The sequence below is a fragment of the Diadema setosum genome, chromosome 10, assembly GCF_964275005.1.
Source record: "Diadema setosum chromosome 10, eeDiaSeto1, whole genome shotgun sequence".
In the NCBI taxonomy this organism is placed as follows: Eukaryota; Metazoa; Echinodermata; class Echinoidea; order Diadematoida; family Diadematidae; genus Diadema; species Diadema setosum.
This window is the reverse complement of record NC_092694.1, coordinates 19,349,336-19,367,711: the sequence shown is the minus strand read 5'-3', so window position 1 is coordinate 19,367,711 and position 18,376 is coordinate 19,349,336. Positions and strand designations below refer to the sequence as shown.

The following is an 18,376-nucleotide window of genomic DNA, read 5'->3' as shown; positions in this document are numbered from 1 at the left end:
CTTTTTTAAGAGTGCAGGTACACATATATGGGGAATTGAGAATTTTTACTTGAATTCTGACAGACCTTTTTATAAGTTTATGCACTGAGTAATTTCCAAGGTATGAAGAAAGAGTGTAATGACAGTACAAAATGGATGTTTGTTTGTTTGCTTGCTTGTTTGTTTGTTTGTTTGTTTGTTTTTTTTTTTTTGGGGGGGGGGCATTGAAACCTGGCCTTTGACCCTTAACCTTTGACCTTTGATCTTCTGGCTGGAAATTTCCCAGAGAATCTCCATTAGGTAATGCATGTATTAATTTTTGAAACTAATAATGCAAGCATTGCATAAACTAGTATATGAGGGAAATAGTAAAATTTTGAGGAGATGACCTTGACCTTTGACCCCCCTGACTATTGACCCATGACCCCTAAATTCCCTAGATAATCTCTGCCAGTCAGTACATGCGTATGTACCAAGTTCCACGAAGACACATTGAACCATTTGCGAGAAAAGTGATATTGCAACATTTTCACCTAACCTTTGACCTTTTACCTTATGACATGAAACTCTCTCTGGAGAATCTCTACGCAGTAGTACATGTCCACACCAAGTTTCAAGAAAATACCTTTGGGCATATATTGCATAGATATGGAGGAAATTGCAACATTTGTAGCATTTGACCTTGACCGTTTGACCTTTGACCTCTTGCCAATGTCACTAAAATCTACTCAACTAATTGTCCTATCATACATCATCCTTGGACCAAGTTTGGTGAAAACTGCTTCATCCAGTTTTGAGTTATCACGTAAACAGATAAATTTTAGGATTTGACCTTGATCTTTGACCTTTGACCTCTGTCCGATTTCACTGAAAAACCAATCAAGTAATTGTCCCATTATGCATCATCCTCCAACAAAGTTTGGTGAAATTTGCTCTATCCAGTCTTGAGTTATCACGTAAACGGATACAATTTCATGATTTGACCTTGACCTTTGACCTTTAGCCGATTTTACCCAAAATCTAATCAAATAATTGCCCCATCATACTTCATACTTGGACCAAGTTTGGTAAAATTCCAGTAAATATTACTCAAGTTATCGCGTAAACGAAAGTGGACGGACGGACGGACATACGTACGGACGGACGGACAACCCGAAAACATAATGCCTCCGGCACCACTTCGTGGCGGAGGCATAAAAATCATATGACCAGAATCATGGCATACCAATGACATCTTCACAATTTCTTCACATGCCATTGGCTATGCTGCATAACATCTTACTTGTAAATAAAAAAAAAAGGATTGGTTACAGATGACATTATGTGTACTTCTATCATCACTTTTCATGCAAAAGTGGGCCCATCAATTTGTCAGAAGATATTCTAAAAACAAGAATTTTCTCTACAATTAACACTGTATAAAAAGTTACATACAATACATCATCCCTTGGAAACAACATCTGCAAATTACGGATGCAAGTTAGAATGAAGAAAAGGTTGCATTAACTTACAGTAATGCAGTTGTCAAAAGCGTCTCTGACGACCTCATATTCCACTTCCTTCCAGCCCTTGAGGGACTTGTCGATGAGGACCTGGGTGGTGTGTGCAAAGGCTGCTGTAGCGAGCTTGACCAGTTCGTTGGGGTTGTTGGCAAACCCAGAGCCTAGACCACCCAGAGCATAGGCTGCCCGAACCAAAACAGGATAGCCAATGTTCTTGGCCGCTTCTACTGCCTGAAGGAAGAAACATAATCCAAGAAAGTTTACCTCATTAGTTCACTTCACTTTTCACAGAAGTTTGCTCTTTTACTACCTTTCTTTAATTTTGATTTACAGGCATAAGGATTTACATATATTCTGCAAAAACATACTAGTAGGGCGAAAGATTAATTCACAGAGTGATGTACCTGTTCCACTGAGTAGGCTGCTGAACTGGGTGCCACTTTCTCCCCTATTTCTTGCATGCGGTCGGCAAAGATCTTCCTATCTTCGGTGTCTTCAATGGACTTGACTGGTGTTCCTAGGACTTTGACGTTGTAGCGGGTGAGTACCCCAGCACTTTGGAGAGCCACACCACAGTTTAGGCCAGTTTGGCCCCCAAAGGTCAGCAGAATACTGTCTGGCCGCTCACTCTCGATGACCTTCCAATAAAACAACACATTTGCTGTATATTAAAAAAAAATTCTTCACTGGGCTTTTATCACATTTCCTTGTCTCCTACTAGGACCAGAATTTATGGTCCATTCCTTTGTTTTCCTGGAGGAGTTGTAAGGAGATCAAGAAATACCATAGGCATTTTATATGGACAACATGTATGACTACTGAAGTTTCTCTGAAATGCTTTTTCACTCCTACACAGTGATCTCAAAATGTTAAAAAATCACACTTGTTAGAAGTTTGCCAAAAACTGGGACCAGTATGAGCATAATCAAATCTGCCAAATGTAATCTGCTGGGCCTGGTATATACAAAATTCATTGAATATTGTGTTCCCTTACTCAGGTGCAGATGCACAGAAAGACACCTGGAAAACATAACGCATTCAGGACCACTCTGGGCAATCCTCTTACCTGGGTGACATAGTCAGGTGTGATTGGTAGGAAGTAGATTTTATCAGCCATGCCTTTGGAGGTCTGGACTGTGGCAATGTTTGGGTTGATGAGAATGGTCTGAATGCCTTCTTCCTTCAGTGCTTTGATGGCCTGAAGACAAACAGAGCAGTCAGTCAGCAATGGCATACAGTCAGATTACCATGCACTGTAATGTTAACCTAAGCTCCTTCATTTACAACATAAGCATAAAAATACAGTAACTTCAAAGAAATAATGAAACACATGAACATTAAACTCTTACAAATTATCTTAATGAAGAATATGAAGTAATGGTTTCACTTTGCTTTAAAACACATCCACACACAATGTAAATAACAAAGTGTAAAAGCCAAAAAAACTCTGTAATCTAAATAGTCAAAGCACATAATTACACTTAAGGTCAAATTCTCCTGTATAACCAATGGACTACCCAATGATTTGATGTTAATACATACCAACAATAAATGTTTATGATTGTTATTCTCTTTATCATACACTCATCCCGCTTCCACCAATCTTAAGTGATCACTGCGGATTGATTACCTGTGATCCTGAGTAGTCAAACTCTCCAGCCTGACCAATGGAGAGACCACCAGAGCCAAGGATCAACACCTTCCTTGGCTGAGTGGAGGAGGTTGGTGTTCCTGGAAGAGCCTTGAAAGATAATCGCTCCTGTATTTGTTGCTTGATTGTTGGCCTGAATGCAAAGCAAAGAATCTCATCATCACTAATGTCATTTAACCTTTCTTGGAACTCAAACAATTCTAATTACAGCAAATACAAAAACAATTGAAGATTAAAGCATCAACACACTTTGCACCAGCCTTGGACAAAGTTGCAGATGTGACATAAAAGTTCAGGTGAGTGATATCATGAACTTATCAGAAATTGATTCATAATTTGTCAAAATCAAATCTAACATTTAAGTTAAATAACACGATTCTACATTAATCAAGTTATTCTGACAATAAATAAAGACTGCCAGCAGACTTGTAACATTTTCATAGATATTCATAAATCATGGTGGTTGTTAGTTGCTAATGTACAACATCTTTTATTCAATATTCAGAGCATATTTTAAAGTCTTACTTACATTCCTTTTTTCCCTTCCTTGAAGTTCTTTACTGTGTCCAAGAAGACATCAAAGAGGACCTCAAGGTCCCAGGGGCCACCCATGTGCTCTGGATGGAACTGGACTGTGTAGAAGGGCTTGGTGTCATGAATGATTCCCTCGTTGGTGTGGTCATTTTCATTGGTGAAGAGCACATCCCACCCCTTGGGCAGATTTTGGGTGTCAATGGCAAAGCCATGATTCTGGGTGGTGATGTAACATCGTCCTGTCCCCTTGTGGGTGCAGGGTTGGTTGTGTCCGCGATTTCCGTACCTAGGGATGACATGGGAGGACTCTTGATTAAAAAGTTTGTCAAATAATTCTGCTATAAAAAGCATAAGTTTGGGCCCAAAGCTGTGTCTGTGGCCCAAGTTTGGTGTGAATGGGAATGCAAGGTGGAGCCACAGCCCAATATGGGACTTACTCTGGTGGTGTTGGCCTCAGCCCTGCAATTTCACAGAGTAAGCAGTAACAGGGGCTCAGCACAGAAAGTTTGACACATCCTTTTCTTCATGCTCCCTTACTTATGCTGCATATAGTTTGTGCAGGCAGCATACTCTGATCACGCACATATCATGCAAACACGCGCATCTTAAATGTTCCTTGGGAAATCTCAGCTTTTTTCATTACAAACAGTTATCCTTCATTCTCCCCAAACTGGATTCGCCATCCATGCAATTCTATCATCACAGTATTTTCCTCCAATTTGGAAAAGAAAAATTGAATGAATAACCCAAACATGGTGATACTGAGCAAACAACATGCAGTGCACTGATGGTTTTGTTTAGATGTAGCACCACTGCAGTGGAAATTAGAAAGTCACCCTTGGCTGCAACCCGATTTCTCTGTATTATGCCATAAGGGCATCGACTTAATTGGGGTCTTTACATCACAAAGAAGATAGGCTATCTGCACACTGGTCAGGTCAAACAAGAGTTCACCGTGAATACATATGTACAATGTTATAAGCCTTATAAACAAGTACATTTACAAATGATTAGAATGGTGACCAAACATGCTTTAATACTTCATTGTGCAGCAATGCACCACACATACAACCCTGTACAGAATGACTATTGGTGATGACTTTGATATGACAACAAATGGCTTACAAGATGACATAATAACTATGACTGAGTTTTCAATATTCTTACTTCATTTTGTAAGCCTTGGTTCCCACAGCCAGAGAGGTCAGCTGGTGACCCATACAGATTCCAAAGATTGGTTTCGGGGAGGGCTCATCCAGCATGGCACGAATGTTTCTGATGGTGATGTCTGCCTTCTCTGGGTCTCCTGGACCATTGCTGATGAAGAGACCATCGTAGTCTGTAAAGAAAGATCACACTTCTGGAGTAAAAAAGAAATCTTCATACAAATTACAATTACAACTTGCGGCTGTTTGTGTCCATCATACTAGACATAAAACAATCAATGTGGTTAAACACACAGAATATTTCTTTAAAAGTACTAGCTACATAAAACTGAGGGCTCCAAGACTTACGGCAACCACAAAATTGCTCATCCAAAGAAAGATGCTTGAGAACATGGCTGATTTATTCATATCCTACAACCAATGAACATAGGGTCTTCAAAAATTTGTTATACTGCAATAAAAGCTTACAAGTACAAACTCAAAGAAGCTGTCTTCAGTAAGGATTTTTTTTTTTTTCATGGAGTAACTTAAAGGGAAGCTATGAGCTCTAACTCTACACTTCTCAATCCAACTTCTTAAACCAAGGCCCACTTTGGCTGCTACAAAGTTTTTTGAGGCAAAGTTACAAGCAAAGATTGAATACAAATCATTTTTTATTTCTATTTTGGGAAGACATTGCGGCCCACTGGTGGGCCACAACCCACCGGTTGAGAAGCACTGCTCTTACTGATTATGTCTCCAACTTTCTGTTGTATATCTATCTACACCTCTGGATGTACACCTGGTAACACAACATTTGCTCCTGCGACAAATGCTCTGGTCTTATTTTCTCCAAGGACTTTGGGTTAGGGTTGTGATTGTGATAGGGTTTAACCCTAAAAAGGCCGCGGGGGGGGGGGGGGGGGGGTTGAATCAACCCCCCCTCAACATTTTTCGCGACTATTAAGCCACGTGAAATTTTTTGACCGCGCCGTTCGCTGACTTTTTACTTTCAAGTCTTGTGCATCTTTTGACACCATTTTTGCAAAAATTGCGCATACTGTTACAACGCTGCACGACCTTTTATACATGCCTGTCAGACCGAAAATGGCTCAAAAACGTGATTTTGTGTGTAAAGTCTATGCAAATGGAGTTTTCTCACCTTATTCATAAAGATATGATTATTTTCACTTTCATCAGCTGAAATCAATTAATTTTAGCATAATCATGCTTGGAAAAGGTTCTGTCATAGATTTTGTGAAAAAAAATGATAAAACAAAATGTCGAAAAACAAAGAAATACATAAGAAATTCATAAAACAATAAAATACATAAGAAATTAAGTTTGATACCTGATTTTTTTTTCAAGTAAATTGTTAGGAATGCTATAAAGAATGTTATCACCAAAAACTAGGGTTCTAGGAGCTTTAGTTTCTGATTTAGAGGAAAATGTATGATTTTACATTAGCATAATTAATTAGTATAATGAAAATTTCCATTTCTTTTTGTATAATGTGGTAGATTACGCCACAGGTAATGCATGTGCCAATTTTTATGGCTGTTCTGCGGCCGAGGGGGGGTTGAATGAACCCCCCCCCCCCCTCGGCCACAGAACACCCCAAAAAGCCCGGCCTGGTTAGGGTTAAGGTATAACTTGATGTGAGGATTAAGAACAGGGTTAGGGTTATGTTTGGCTTAGCGTACAGATATTTCATGGGAGCAATTGTCGCAGGAGCAAATGTTATTGAACTACATCTGGAATACTGTACAAGCTGAAATTTTCGCGGCGGTTTTATTTTCGCGAATTTCGCGAATCGCCTTCGAACCGCGAAAATAACAACACGTGAAAATAACAATGCACGATTAACTAAGTTCAGTTAGACCCTCGTAACCGCGAAATTAACAATACGCGAAAACGTCCTCCAAGTAGCAATTCGCGAAAATATCTGTACGCGAAAATTTCAGCTCGTACAGTATCAATGACCAAACTCTGAGCTAGCATTTCATAGATCTCATGGTCACAATATATTTTCGTTTTCGATCAATACTCTAAAATGTATGAAATATTCCCTGCATGGTGACAAATTTAATACATCTGAAAAGAAAAACACCATCTTCCGTCCAGGGTTGGGGTTATCATGACATGCCAATAAGCCAAAGTTTAGCATGAACAGTGAGGTTCATTTCAATTACAGCCATGATACAGACTGCTTTACAATCCTGACCTGCACTCTTGATAGGATAATCCCATGGCACTAGAGTGACTTGAGCACCCCTCTTAGCCAGCAGTCGGATCTGGTTGTACTTCAAGCCGCAGTCAATGGCTGTGATGCGAAATGGTGCTCCTTTGTTGTAAACCACAGGTTGCTGTATATGATATAAACAGTAAAAAGACCATTAGTTTTAATACTGATGGTGGATCTTTTTGTTTGGGGGTGGGGGTTTAACCTCCATTCTTTTTCATAATCAGACGAGAAATGTCGCTATGGCGACTGGTATGCCTCCGCCATAATGCATGATTCTCCTAATAGGTCTAGATAGTACATGAGGACAATGTGTGATTACATTTTCACAAAATTGGCAAAATATTAAAATGACAAGTTTGTCACAAATGTGTTGAATGTTCACCTTCCTTGACCTAGGTTTAATTGTATGAACAGGAGAGCATGTATTTGGGGATTTAAGGACTTTAACTTGACTTTGACCCATTCATACATTTATGCATTGAGTAATTTTCAAGGTATGGAAAAAAGTGCAATTTCTGTATTGAATAGTAAATTGTTACCATTTTCATCTGGCCTTTGACCTAAAATTCATAAGATAATCACTGTCATGCAGAACATGCATAAATATGTAGTAAGTTTCAAGATAACTTGAGCCACTTCCGAGATATGGAGGAAAAAGTTACTTCAGCACTTTCACTTGATCTTTGACCTTTTGACCTTTGAGGCAAAAAAAAACCAACTTTCCAGAGAATTTCTATTAGGTTACACATGCATACACCAAGTGTAAAAAAAAAAAAAAAAAAATCCTGCTGGCATTGCATAAACATGAGGGAAATGGTAAAATTTTGAAGTGTAGCCCTTGACCTTTGACCTCTGACCCCATGAACCCTAAATTCTCTAGATAATCACTGCCAGTCAGTACATGTATATATACTATGTTCCATGAAGATATCTTGAACAATTTCCAAGGTACAGAGAAAAAAGGTGGAGTTTTAATATTTTTACTTGACCTTTTGACCTTTGACCTCACGACCCAAACTTTCACTAGAGAATCTTAATTGGGTAATACATGTATACACTAAGTTTCACGAAAATATCTTTAGGAATTGCATAAATATGGTGAAAATAGTGAAATTTTATGTATTTGACCTTGACCTTTTGACCTTGAGCATGTGCACCCAAATGTTAATAGGCACAACTTCACCCCCTAATACACATACATGCCAAGTTTCATTAGGATACCTCAAAAGGTTTTGATAGTTACCCTGTCCACAAAATTCATTACGGACGGACGGAAGGACGGACGGACGGACAACCCGAAAACATAATGCCTCCGGCATCACTTCGTGGCGGAGGCATAAAAATACAACAAGTGACTAGTTGGTTCCTTTACTTTTATGCGAAGATCTGCTATACTGCACATTTCTGCTTCAATCAATTGCACTTTAAGCACAATATACGTACTTAATCTAACAGCCATGATAAGAAGGAAACAGATCAAAATTATGAAGCCTCTATTAGAGACCTCCTCTAAATGATTTTCAGACTTTTGCATTTGAACATCTATACACTAGTAATACTGGTCACAGAGTTTTAGAATTTATAGTGACTGGGATGAGCAATAAAAATGTTTTCGAAATTCTTAACAAATCACAATGAACAAGGATAATAACATAGCAGAGCTCTTCACTTGCATGAATGCATGATTGGGCACTCACAGAAGGGAGAACAATGGAAGAAATCTTGCATACATTCTACAATAGATGAACTTGTTGAGCATGTCGTAATGGAATTACTATGCAACATTACTGGAATATGTGAGTTTCCCACAACACTTGTAAATGTATTTCATCATCCTTATTCAGTGTATTATATTTTGGGTTTTTCAGAGAGTATGTTTATTTGCTCAAGGCCCACAAGGAAAGCAGAACACAGGAAGAAAGCTTGCATACATTCTACAATAGGTGAACTTGTTGAGCAGGTTGCATTGTACTTCCATTGCAATGCAACATTACTGGAATATGAGTCTCCCACAACACCTGTACATGTATTTCATCATCCTTATTCAGTGTATCATGTTTTGGGTTTTCCAGAGTGTATGTTTATTTGCTCAAGGCCAACAATGAATTCCACATTTTAATTTCTTGAGATACAATTCTAAGTTTTGAGTTACAAGGTTTTGTCCAAAAGCGATGTGTTGCTGTCAAGGTGTCTTGGTACAATAATCTACATTGTAGACTGTCTTGACTTTCACCTCACCTTTGTAGAGACCTCAGCAATGAGGTTGAGTATGTTTGGGTCTTCAAAAGGAATACTTTCTGGCTTGATCCCTTCCATGATCACCTGTAGGGGATGAGACCCAGACAAACACATCAGTTCATGATGTAGACCAACTTTAAAGGAAAATATGTTGTGTAATTTGCTAAAACCATATGAAATGTAGGTAACAGAAGTTTGTCCACTCAAAGATAGACTACAAAAACTTTTCTATACATTTGCTTTGCAGTCCAACCATAATTCTCATTACAAGCCTTGTAGAACACGATTCTTATAATCACAATTCACAGAGTGCAATTACCCTAATTTAAAAGCTACACACATCATGAAGGCAATATAGCTTTCACTGCCCCTAAGCCATTCTTCCTAACATCTGTCAGTCAGCCCATCACCACAACTACAGTTATCAATTACACAATACTCTGAAGAAATTGCATTATCTTTGTTTGGCAATAGAATACTTGGGTAATATGCTAGACAAAATACACAGGCTATTAGTTTAATGTCAAGATAAAGATAGTGTATATTGGATTTTGAAGAGCAAACAAAGTGTGTCTGTCTTACCTTGCCCAACATGGTGCCACTTTCTCGAATCTTCTTTGTCAGGGCTCTGGTATCAATACCTGTAAAACATCAATCGTAATAAAGTGACATTTGTTGTGTAAGGTGCATAGGTCCCAGAAGGTACATAGGAATCTCTAGATTACATCCAGATGTTTGGGTCTTTTTTTCCCTGTCATTCTTCTTTGTTCTTGCTTCCATATTATCCTAGTCTGTTGCCTCAGCAAGACAATGCATTGCATCTCATCTACCAACAAAAGACAAGGCTGGACAAAATGTTTTTGTATACTGCAAATGAAAGAGCCAATTATGTGCAATCCTTGATGAGTTAAAAAAAACAAAAAACCATATACTACAAACTTGTCTGAAGGTAGTTATAACAAAAAGTTGCAAAGGCACTTCACTTCTAACTACTTTGCGACAAAAAACAAACAAACCCCAATTTGAGGTACTCAGAGATGATTGTTCTGAAACTGTCAGTATTGACAGCATAAATTCACTATTAAAATACATGTATGTCTATTTCATGGGCTGCCTTTCATTGTCCTTCCTTCTTCTTTCCTGTCAAATGAGAGCTGTTCACGACTTACACTGACAAAATTTTGAGAATGAGAGTTATTGTCATTGAGCAAGACAAACCTTGTATGGCTGGAATGTTGTTCTCTTTCAGCCAATCAGACAGTGATCGACGGGCCGCCCAGTGGCTGTAATGCTCTGACAGCTCCCCAACAATGAGAGCTGAGACATGGATCTTGTTAGACTCAAACCAGATAGGCAGATCAAATTCATCCTTGTCATTGGCAGGAATGCCATAATTGCCGATGAGTGGGTACGTCAGGACCAGGATCTGGTATTTATAGGATGGATCTGTCAGGGACTCTGGATAGCCAACCATGCCCGTCTGAAAGACTAAAAAAAAAAGAAAGAAGACTTTAATAACTCTGAACAGCATGCAAAAATATTCAAGATCCTGTTCCTACCGCACAAAGAGGGCCTATACATATGCACATGAATAATATTCAGCAGCTAAATAGGCTACATTTGACATCTACAACCTGATGGATTTGTTTTTAACTCTTTATGTGCCATGATGGAAGCCCCCGGAGTGTCACATTATTCTGAGACACCAACATCTGCATGCTTTGAGAAAACATTCTGTGTTTAAAATCTATGTTACTTCTATAGATTTATGTTAAGCTGGACATACAGTGAGTTAAGTTATAGAGAAAATGCAAATTTCTGCTTTGATGTTAATTGTATGACAAATCTACATTGTATGATTGTTTTTCTTTTGATTGACTAGTAGCTAAATATTACTGTAAAGACACGACTTTTGCACACAAAACAGTGACAGAAACTTAGAATTTATACGCAACTCCAGTCGGGAACATCGCTTGATAGTCAATCACAACATAAAATGCAAGCTACAGTTGTATGTGAGAGGAACCCAAGCGCGAGAAACGCTTTCATTGTACTGCGGCATTTGGCGATTTATCGATAGGTTGTGCATTTGAGCAGAAAATGCGAAGTTGGCACGTCATCGACTGAGTCAGCCGTGCGAACGTGGCACAGAATGAACAAATGTACAAAAACAGGCGAATTCTTTCCCTTATCAACCCTTATCCTTTTGCAAAGTGTGACAGTCATGTGCTTGGTCACAATTTGAATGCTATGCCTGGTTTAGATGGTTACAATATGTTTACAGACCTTTGATTACCACATTTTCTTCTCATAAATGCATTTACAAATTCCTGAGCTGGTATATATATATTTGTGCATTGTTACTTCTGCGGTTCAAAGGCAATTTGTGAAAATAAACTACCACAAAAATTTCAACTTGTACAGTGTTCTGAGCAGTCTTCATAGAGATATACAATGTACACACACACACACACACACAACACATACAGGTACACACGACAAATACAGATACACAAACACACACACACACACACACACACACACACACAAACATAAACAAATAATCATACAGGAGATAGAGATATAAAAGCTCCAAGGCTGCAATTTGAGGCCACACAGCTCCATGGGAAGGCAGCAATGAGTGAAAGAAAAAGTCACTGCAAAAGACCACCATATCTTTGTATTTATAACTACTTGGCACTCCAGTCGCAAACTTCAAATATCCTCAGATTGTAAGTGCACGCACAGGGAGTGAAGAAGAATGAAGCTCATGAGAAAAGAAACTTTAGTACTGGTAGGCAATTTCGTAAGTTACAATATTTTGTGTGGTCACTTATCGACTACACTGCTAGAGAGTGTAATTGCCCAAGTAGGTTAAAAAAAAAAAAGGATTGAGTGATGATGTAAGCATGAAAGTCCAGAGACAATATCTAGTGATTAGGAAAGTACACTACACATTGTGTATTTTGTACATTTGAGCCAGTAATTGGGCTCATGTTACTAAAAATTGTCTATTATTTTGAAGATATCAAATCTTAACAAATTTGGTATCATATGCAAGAAGAAGTTTGTCTCTATATCATATCAGAGCGCTGGTACATGAATCTGACAATAAATAGGTATAGATGTTGTTAGAACCACACTTAACTCCATATCTCAGCATCTGCTTTGATATTTGAACCAGCGTGTAGCATGTGAGTAGTTTAGGATAGGCCTATGCTATTATGATATGTGGTTATTTTTTTGCTAGCTGCATGTCTTCGACTGTGGATTTGCCTTGAAAATACCTCTTGCAATCATTTTTGAGGGCTCATGCATATTCAAATTCAACACGAAACCCAGCCTCATGGTGTTCGAGGCGCGAAGCTGTATCGCGTGTACATGCTGTGTGTATGGGTACATATGGCCATGCATGTGGCCATGCTGCTTGCTACAGTACATCAATACTTGCGACTGCACTACCTGTAAACACTAGCTCTGCAACGCACGATGTTTGATACACACTGATTCCACGACTTACATTGGAGTTTAAGGACAACTTCATTAACATACAAGGATTGAGAGAATGTAGCATATTAGTAGAACACATCATTGAAAGTTTGAGGAAAATCGGACAATCCGTTCAAAAGTTATGAATTTTTGAAGTTTTTGTGCAGTCACCGCTGGATGAGAAAACTACTGCAGTGTATGATGTCACATGTGTACAACAATATAAGGAAAATACAAGGAAAAGTAGAAATTACGCGGTGCGTAACATACACATGTATGTCCCCGCCGGAAGTAGCATTTTGTAACAAAATGTGCAATATAGGTAAAAAATCAAGGTCAAAGGTCAAAGAAGTCAAAGGTCAAAATTCTGTGTAGAAGTTTTGAAGCCCTCAACTAGTGCCATCATATAAAGCAAACGGAATTGAAATCGGGTTAAAAATGGCGAAGGAGTAGCATTTCGTAGCAAAATGTACAATATAGGTCAAAAATCAAGGTCAAAGGTCAAAGAAGTCAAAGGTCAAAATTCTGTGTAGAAGTTTTGAAGCCCTCACCTAGTGCCATCACATAAAGCAAACGGAATCGAAATCGGGTTAGAAATGGCGAAGGAGTAGCATTTTGTAGCAAAATGTACAATATAGGTCAAAGGTCAAGGTCAAAGGTCACGACTGAAATTCTGTGTAGAAGTTTCAAAGCTCCCATGTAGTGCTATCATATAAAGCAAACAGAATCAAAATTGGCTCATAAATGACAGAGAAGTAGCAAATTGAAGATTTTGATCACACACGGACGCACACACGGACACACGGACGGACGGACGGACACACGGACGGACGGACGGACGGACGGACACATGGACACACACACGTACGGAGCCCGTTTCATAGTCCCCTGCTCGAACTCGTTCGCGGGGACAATAAAGAGAATTTCACAAAATTTCGTCTTTTGAAAAAAGTACACATTCCCTTGACTCGTTACTGACATATGTTATGGGTGATATTATTCCAATTGCCTTTAGAAAGAGGCAAGTCAAGTGTCTTTTATTATGCGAAAAAAGAGAAAATATGTTGAATTTTCTTTACATTTTCTTTATACTATTGTACTCATATGACATCAAGAGCCTTAGTAGTCTCCTCATCCAGCGGTTCCAACACAAAAATTTGAAAAATTCATAACTTTTGCATTGATTGTCCAATTTTCCTCAAACTTTCACTGATGTGTTCTACTAATATTGCTGCATTCTCTCAATCCTTATGTTTATGAAGGTGAACTTGTCCTTAAGATAATGGTCAGTGCAATGTGCCTTTGTTACACATACAAAAACACTCACAAACAAAGAGCTTCTAATAACATTGACTCTCATATTTCTTGGAAGCTAAAACTGTGCATGGATTTGTAATGATCACATGAGTGAACCACACAAACAAACAAGTTGTCAGTAGAGCTCAAGCTCATGATGATCAGTCGGGTGCTGTTCGTTATTCCGAAGGTTCGATATTCCGAAGGTTCGTTATTCCGAAGATTTATTAATCCGAAACACACAAATTTCCTATACCTAGAGGTTCGTTAATCCGAAAACGAAAAAGGGTTCGTTAATCCGAACATTTGTGGCGTTATTCCGAAGGTTCGTTATTCCGAAGATTTGTTAATCTGAAAATGAAATTCGGAAAAAGCGCTTTCGGAATAACGAACCTTCGGAATAACGCGCTGTAACCGATCAGTCACCTCCTCCACAGGCCTACATGTGAAAGACACGATTTAACACTAAACTGTGAGTATTACGAGTATTATGAATACCGATATTTGTGACTGAACTCTAAATCGAGGTTATTTTCAAAAGATTACGATAGGCTCTTTGGTATTAAAATAAAAGCATGTGGGAATGGTGGTAAATTCTGAGTATTACGAGTATTATGAATACCGATATTTGTGACTGAACTCCAAATCGAGGTTATTTTCAAAAGATTACGATAGGCTCTTTGGTATTAGAATAAAAGCATGTGGTATTAAAGTAAACTAATCAATTCCGCTATTTGGAAGTGTTGGCTTGTTCATTTGTGCATGGCAAAAGTCCGTATCATTGTCGATGAAGTGTATAGTCATCTTATCTACACCAAAATACCTTCTGTTTATTCGTTTATTAAAAACACAGCAATGTAAACAAGCTTAATTACAGCAATAAACAACTTTAATTTACTGTTGATTAACTGCCTTCTTTGTAAAGCCTTTGATGTGCACACAATCCTCACACAATACTTAATGAATGGTTGCAAAATGAAAGCAACAGCTTTTTGCTGAACCTCAATATTAACATTTGAAGTTGTTTACTGAATTGTTTACATGTCATTTCCTCACATTTATATCCAAGTAGGGTCCAGAAATTACCAAGGTCACCCATTTGTTTTGGAGACGAAAAATCCCTTGTTCCGAAATCTTTGAACGACTGTTAGTGTTACTTTGGAACCGCTTATCAGATTTCAATGATATAGGTATCAATTGAAAGAGAATTATATGATCTATTCATTGAAGTACATTACCTCTTCAAACTAAGTATTTGAAAAATCCCATTTCAGACCCCAATAATAGACTAGAGCCTACTCTAGGGCCGTAAAAAAGTGCACAATTGCTGAAACTAACTTTGCACTTTACAGGTATAAATTTAGTAGATAAGTTCTAAATTTACTGTCACACAAGGCATTGCTTGCACACACAGATTGTTTATTAATATTATCTACTTTCTAGGGTCTGAAAGTAGTCAGAGCACTCAGACATCTCTTGCTTAGTCTTGGCAGAGATTGTTTTACTTGCAGTGTGAGCACCTGTGGCTGTCATTTTTGGGCATTTGAAAGAGCACAAAGTACAACTAGGCCTACAAGCGGTATCCACTGTCTGAAACATCACACCACAAACCCTCATCCAGTTGCTGAACAGGCTTTCATGAGAAGCACCGTAGAAGTAGAAGTAGAACCGTCAGTAATATCCAGGAACTAAATTTTTAACTAAATAATAGCGACCAGCCCATCACAAACCATGGCATATTGGCATTGCAAACAGGAAGCTTTGATCGCGTTCAGGTGCGGGCTGGTCACACTCACAGAGAGCAGTTATCCATTCACGAAGTTTGCAAATGAAGAATAAATTCCATAGTAAATCTTACGGGAACTAACTGTGTGAAAACTTGAGAAGTAGCAGGCTTACCAACTTCTCCAGAGACACTGCAGTCGGCCCCGAACTGCTGCCCAGTGTACGTTGTGCCATCTTTCAAATGCAATGTTGCCAGCATTCTGTTCAGAACGTTGAAGTCGTATTGTAGAGTCCGAAAACTTGCTAAAATAGACGCTGTCGAATGGGATGCACACCAAAAAGACGGCGGTACATGAATACTGCTGTCCGCAAGTACGAAACTATGAACAGAAAATTATGTGGCATGTGGTTCTTGGTAGTCTAATTCTTGCAGAAGCGCCCTGACTTCATAACGCAATGCAAGATCCATACAAAGACTGACCGTCGAGGATAGGAATTGCACTGACACATGGCTTCCATACCAGTACATGTAATTTCCCTGAACCATCACACGTTTAATAGATCTATAACGTTACCCCCCAAAACACGTGTGCTCAACCAACCACCTCATCACCGGTGCACAGGCCAGTGTCAATCAATCGAGAAGAAAGAAGAAAGCGCGCGCGCGCGCTATGACGTTCTGAATTTCCCGCGCCAGGCTCACGGCGTGTCGCATCCTGTAGAATGCAAAAGACTGTCGGAACTTTTGATTGCGGTTGTGTGTACTTTGCGTGCCCGTCACGCCCCAACGGTCACGTCAGCGAGCGGCTCTAACAAGCTCTATGTTTGATTAGTTGATTTCATTTTTATTATTATTTTTATTACTATTTTAAGCTGTTATGATATGCGTTGATAGCGAGCATTTCATTTCATGTACAGCAAAAAAAATAGAATCACGTGTTCAGAAACTTTAATAAGCAACAAGTACAAAACTCAGTTAATTTCATTGTTTTTGTTATTGAACGTATGAGAGGCCTCAGCAGTATGCATCCTACAGTAGATCAAAATGATTAGCCTCCCACTTTGTTATGCCCCCCGGATTATGTCCCCCCCCCCCCGGGTTTTTACCCTGGAAGTGGCACTAGAAAAAAAGAAGAAGAAGAAGAAGAAGAAGATGTGGTTAAGTTTTGTTTTGTTTTGTGTTTTAGTTTTTGTTTTGTTTGTCAGCTTAAAGGACAAGTCCACCTTCATATACATGTGGATTAAGTGAAGGCAACAATATTAGAAGAACACATCAGTGAAAGTTTGGGGAAAATCGGACGAACCCTTAAAAAGTTAGGAATTTTAAAGGGAAGATAAACCCCAAGAAGAATGTGGATTGAGTGAAAGCAGCAACATTAGTAGAACACATCAGTGAAAGTTTGAAGAAAATCGGACAATCGATGCAAAAGTTACGAATTTTTAAAGTTTTGGTGTTGGAACCGCTGGATGAGGAGATTACTAGAGGTTATGACGTATGAGTGGACTACAATATCAAGAAAATATAAAGAAAATACTACAAAAATCAATTTTTCATGAAAATTACAAATTCCATCAACTTGATATTGACATATGTTAAGGGTAGCAATTATTCCCCCTGCTTTCTGAAAGCGGTTGGTCCACTGCTCTTTCATAATTCTAGAAAAGTGAATTTTTGTTGAATATCCTTTATATTTTCTTTGTATTGTTGTCCACTCATACGTCATATCCTCTAGTAGTCTCCTCATCCAGCGGTTCCAACACCAAAACTTTAAAAATTCATAACTTTTGCATCGATTGTCCGATTTTTCTCAAACTTTCACTGATGTGTTCTACTAATGTTGCTGCTTTCACTCAATCCACATTGCTCTTTGGGTTTACCTTCCCTTTAAAGTATCTGTGCAGTCCCTGCTGGATGAGAAGACTATTACAGCCTGGTGTGTGATGTCACATGCGTACAACAATATAAGGAAAATGAAAAGAGAATTTCACAAAACTTTACTTTTTGAATAAAGTGCACATTTCTTCGACTTGTTACTGACGTATGTTTAGGGTAATATTATTTCCCCTGCCTTCTGAAAGAGAGATGTCGAGTGTTTTTTTGTTATGCAAGAAAAATTGAAATATGTTGAATTTTCGTTATTCTTTCTTTTCTATCGTTGTACGCATGTGACATCACAATCTATAGTAGTCTTCTCATCCAGCTGTGACTGAGTACAAACTTCAAAAAGTCATAACTTTTGAACGGATTGTCCGATTTTCCTCAAACTCTAACTGATGTGTTCTACTAATATTGCTGCATTCACTCAACCCACATGTCTATGAAGGTGAACTTGTCCTTTAAGAAATCCAGGAAGTGGAATACAAACAAGTTGCGCTGAAGGCCTTTTTCTTTTTCTTTTTGTTAGCTAATGAAACCCAGAAGTGGCATCAGAAATATAAACTGCCCCCCCCCCCACTTTTAAAAACATGGCGCCGGCCTTGAACCGCCCTAGCTCTCACCTGTGCATTCATTGATTTGTGTACTATCATCATAATAATGATTTGTTTAATATGTTGGTTAGGGGAGACCGGG

At 38.6% G+C, this 18,376-nt stretch overlaps 1 protein-coding gene across 1 annotated transcript in view; it reads right to left on the bottom strand.

Moving 5' to 3' along the window:
- LOC140234038 (multifunctional protein CAD-like) overlaps positions 1 to 16,273 on the bottom strand; it is a 56,003-nt gene extending 39,730 nt beyond the window's left edge. The window contains exons 1-11 of the mRNA XM_072314120.1: positions 15,979 to 16,273; positions 10,513 to 10,782; positions 9,877 to 9,935; positions 9,295 to 9,378; positions 7,036 to 7,177; positions 4,834 to 5,005; positions 3,662 to 3,952; positions 3,112 to 3,265; positions 2,548 to 2,679; positions 1,886 to 2,119; positions 1,491 to 1,712 (exon numbers count right to left, since the gene is read on the bottom strand). Coding sequence (XP_072170221.1) covers positions 1,491 to 1,712; positions 1,886 to 2,119; positions 2,548 to 2,679; positions 3,112 to 3,265; positions 3,662 to 3,952; positions 4,834 to 5,005; positions 7,036 to 7,177; positions 9,295 to 9,378; positions 9,877 to 9,935; positions 10,513 to 10,782; positions 15,979 to 16,063 — 1,845 coding nt within the window. The 5' untranslated portion in view covers positions 16,064 to 16,273. The remainder of the gene's footprint in view (positions 1 to 1,490; positions 1,713 to 1,885; positions 2,120 to 2,547; positions 2,680 to 3,111; positions 3,266 to 3,661; positions 3,953 to 4,833; positions 5,006 to 7,035; positions 7,178 to 9,294; positions 9,379 to 9,876; positions 9,936 to 10,512; positions 10,783 to 15,978) is intronic.
- Between the last annotated feature and the right edge of the window lie 2,103 nt (positions 16,274 to 18,376).